The 4,173-nt window shown below is 37.5% G+C and overlaps 1 protein-coding gene across 1 annotated transcript in view; it reads right to left on the minus strand.

Moving 5' to 3' along the window:
* Positions 1-4,173, minus strand: part of LOC104511621 (sodium channel protein type 2 subunit alpha-like) — a gene marked incomplete at its 3' end in the record, with an annotated part of 54,048 nt that overhangs the window by 48,009 nt on the left and 1,866 nt on the right. Inside the window, 1 exon segment of the mRNA XM_010154311.1 lies at positions 2,566-2,684. Within this exon segment, the coding sequence (XP_010152613.1) occupies positions 2,566-2,684 (119 nt within the window).

Here is a 4,173-nt window from a genome sequence, read left to right on the forward strand (position 1 = left end):
CTCTGGACCTAGAACCTTTCACGCTCAGACTGATGACGTTTTCCTTTGAAAATTCGACCACCAAAGTGCCACCCAGGCAGATGATCCCCCAAACGGCCACATGATGGCTCCATCACCTCAAACTGGAAAGAGCACAAAGCTCGATTTTGAGAAGAAGCTTCTGTAACTAAAATGCAGGCTCCCGAGGTTCTCCTCAATAGAAATCGGAGTATAATGGGGTAGGAAATACAGTGAGGTTCCCCCCAAGAAATTTTCTTTCCATGTCCATACTAGTGAAAAAATCCTTCAAGTGACAGTGAACACTTCTGCCTTCTGAACTTTTGAACAACTGGGGCATTCAACAATTCTTTGGGTTTTCTCCTCGGTAAATGTATTTCAAATCCTTTACACAGAATCTAGCTTTTCATTATGTATTCCTATGTAAGCAGAGAAGAGAAAGAAAGGTATTTTTAAAAACATAACAAGGAACGCATTACAGGAATGTTTCACAAGCCTTTATGCAGGCTTTAAAAATCCTTTTCGATGAAATGTCCTCTCAAAGTTTTAAAGCCTCACTATTCTTTCATCACTGGAGAAATAATTAGAATATACCTCCCCGCAAGTTTAAAGAATGTTTTTTAACAATCTGACGACGGTGATACTAGCTCTCACCACCATCTCAGCCTCATGATCTTCCATTATTCCATGTAACTGAATAACGCTCTATAATGTGCTAAGGAGTGTAATTTAATTGACTGTGCTGGCTTTAGTCAGGAAAGAGTTAACTTTCTTCACAGTGTCTGGTATGAAGCTCTGATTTTTGATTTACCCTGAGAATAGTACTGATAAGGTGTCTTTTTAGCTGGTGCTGGGGAGTGCCTGCACCAAACTCAAGGTCTCTCTCAGCTTATGATACTGCAGGTGTGTTCCCAACTCTCTCTCGGTACAGGCAGTGTTGGGGGGACACAGTCCAGACAGCTGACCCAAACTGACCGAAGGGGTATTCCATTCTGTAGAACGTCATGCTAAGTGAATAAGTGGGGAGTGGGCTCAGGGGCCATCACACTTTCTCTAACTCCTTTATTAGCTGCTTTGCTAACTCCTGGGTGCGCTCATTCGTGAGCTGGTGGGTCTGTTAATTTTCCTGGTCATGCTGCTGCTGACAGGGCTTGCTCAGACTGCTGCAATCGCTCTCAGGCTCCCTGGCTCTGACTCTCACTACTCAGGACCTGGCTGTGCATTGGTCCGTGAGTGGTGAGCAATTGTATCATATCATACCATAGGTTTTATTTTCTATTATTTTAATTACTTTTGAGTAGTAGTAGTATTTTTATGTATTCATTTACATACATATACTGTTCATTTATATTCAACTAGTAAATAGTTCTTATTTCAATTTTACAAGCTTCCTTGTCGTTTTGTTCCAATTCTACCCCTCTGCTGGAGGAAGGTGGGGGGAGGTGTGAGAGTGGCTTTGTGGTATTTTGCTGCCTGGAATTAAGCCATGACACTGACAAATAATTATTTGTAGTGACACCTGTAGCAAGCAAATACTAAACAGGCTACGTAGTGTCACGATTGATTCTGAAGTCATTTGTAGGCTAGGCATTGATAACATCCAACATGGAACCACCACTGTAATTATCAGACTTCAACTACACCAAGTTTGAAGAAAATTCTTTCAACATTTATTCTACATGATCTTAGGATCCCCATATGTAACACTACACATAAAACTACCCAGTGTGCTTATGTAAGTGTGCAGACATTTGTATTTGTTCCTTAAGCACACTTGCTGAAGCCAATGCCCTCATTGCTCAGATCAGCATTTGGGATCAGACCAGTGGGAGGCCTACTACAGTCACCTATCAAAGCACTGAAAAGGACAAAATAATTGAGAAGTCATTATGATCATTTAGCTTTGCAAATCTCTACCTGCAATGTGGAAATCTCACAGCCTGCTTGAAGACTGAAATTAAAACCTCTACAAGATTACAAGTGCATAATGCAATAATGATCAACAAATAAAATACACCGGTAGGATACATATAGGACTGAGAATGCATAATAAAATAAGAAAACTAAGGTGTTTTATCAACCTATCCTTCTGCAATTGTGATCTGGATCAGAAAATGAAAAGGAATAGTGAAAATATGGTTTCATTAAACAATCATACAAGCACAAACCTGGGATAAATATTTGATACAGAGTGTCAGTGAAGAACTGAAAGTATTTTGAGCAATATATCTGCAGTTTATGAAAAATGTGGAGGAGGGGGAAAGATGAAAAAAGATTTGATGATTTCAGGAAAAATAAGAGGGAAGAGAAAAATTAGGTGGGGGAAGAAAAAAATGCATAGGAAGAAATTGTGAAGGACTGGCTTCTGATATTACTATATTAAGATCCAGCAATGAACACAAATGTAAAAAGGGAATAAGAAAAAGAACAAAAGACAGAAATAGTAGAGAGAAGAGGGACAAAGCACTATAGATCATATTGATCCTGGGACTCATGCCAGAGAATGATTTAAATACTAAGTAACATCTCATTCACTACAGTTTTAGACTAATCACTTGAAAAGGATATGAATGTACCAAAATCTTAATAGCTATTTTTCTAAGAGGATTGAAAGGAGTTAACATGTACAGGGCAGAGGTGGCACTGAATCGGAATATTGCCTTCCCTTTATTCAATACTATAAAGGTCTGGAAAAAAACCACAATGAAAAATAGTATTTAAAGATAACAGTTACAAACAAGTTACAAGTTCAAACTCAGAATAATTTTGATTTCATCATTAAACATATTTGGTTAAACTCTTCTTCCATTTACACACCCACCCCCCAGTATCATAATCCCCTCATCCAGTTCACACATAGTAGGCTCCAGCCAAATTACTGTAAATATAATTGCATTAAAATATTTGAGCAAGTTTATTTAGAAATCATACGTAATCCTGGTATTGCTAGCCAGCAAACAAGGACAGGCATATAAGGTAGAAATGTACATAATATTTGAAGTATTAGTATACTTTTTGTACCTTAGAATACATCCACTGAGGTACATAACTTAAAAAAAAAGAGAGCCATTAAAACTTCAACATTCCCTGAATCAAACAACCAGGATTAATTACCAAATCTAAGTACAAGAAAATGGTACTACAGAGTGATCTAAATTTCAAGAGTGATCTTGGCGAAAATAAGGAAATTGAGTGTTCAGTAACCAGTTTTTCAAGGTAACACTAATGTACTGAATAGTTTTTTCTGTACTCTAAGAAAAGAATAACTTATTGCTCCTCTTTTCAACCATTTCTTGTGAGAGTTTCAGACCTGCAATTCTATTTGTCTTATGCCATGTTTTACTTTTACCTAATACAGAATTCAATAATCCATGTATTTTCACTGTCTCTCCATACTTTCAGCAATAACTCATGTGTACTACCAACATTTTTTGAAGTATTTATAAATGTAATAGTTTTCTGAAAAACTGGGAAATAAAGAAGAATAAAGCCTTTATTTAACATGCAGGAAGTTTTAAATTATTTAGATTTCAATGCATTTGAGCAAATTCCTATCTGTTTCTATCATCTCTTCTTTCTACACACGCTCACTGAAGGAAAGTGGATCTAGCTAGCATTGTGACAGCCCTAAAAAGCCGGAAGGGAACCTAAGCCATGCAAACCTGGAACATAGGCAGTGTTGCCTCCCTGTGCCTGAAATCATGAATTCCAGTGCTTCCAAACTGAACATATTTGCATTCCCAGATACTCACTGATTCTCAAGCCCTACTTTCATCCTTTATTGTAGAGGAGGAAGGATTGGTCTGTAATGTAACTATGTTTGCTACCATTGCTTTTCAACTTTATTACTATTCCTCCTGGAGCTCAAGAAAATATGCCCTCGAATCAGAGTTTTTCATAGGTTTTCTGTTCCCTTTACTCTGAAAAATCCTCTGATGAAGCACCATTTGTGCAATGCTGACTCATCAAGGCATACTGAAAAATTAAAATGAAGCCTGACCTAAACAAGGATGTTCAAAGAGATGCCAAGAACACCAAGACAAATAATAGGTGAAATTATGATTGCAATTCATGTATAGTTTGTATTCTTACATCACCTACGAGAAACCACTATGCTTTTGGAAAAGATCAAGACAAATGCTATGCATTTCTCAAGCAGGAACAAGCAATTCAGCA

The sequence above is a fragment of the Eurypyga helias genome, unplaced genomic scaffold, assembly GCF_000690775.1.
Source record: "Eurypyga helias isolate BGI_N326 unplaced genomic scaffold, ASM69077v1 scaffold4446, whole genome shotgun sequence".
Classification (NCBI taxonomy): Eukaryota; Metazoa; Chordata; class Aves; order Eurypygiformes; family Eurypygidae; genus Eurypyga; species Eurypyga helias.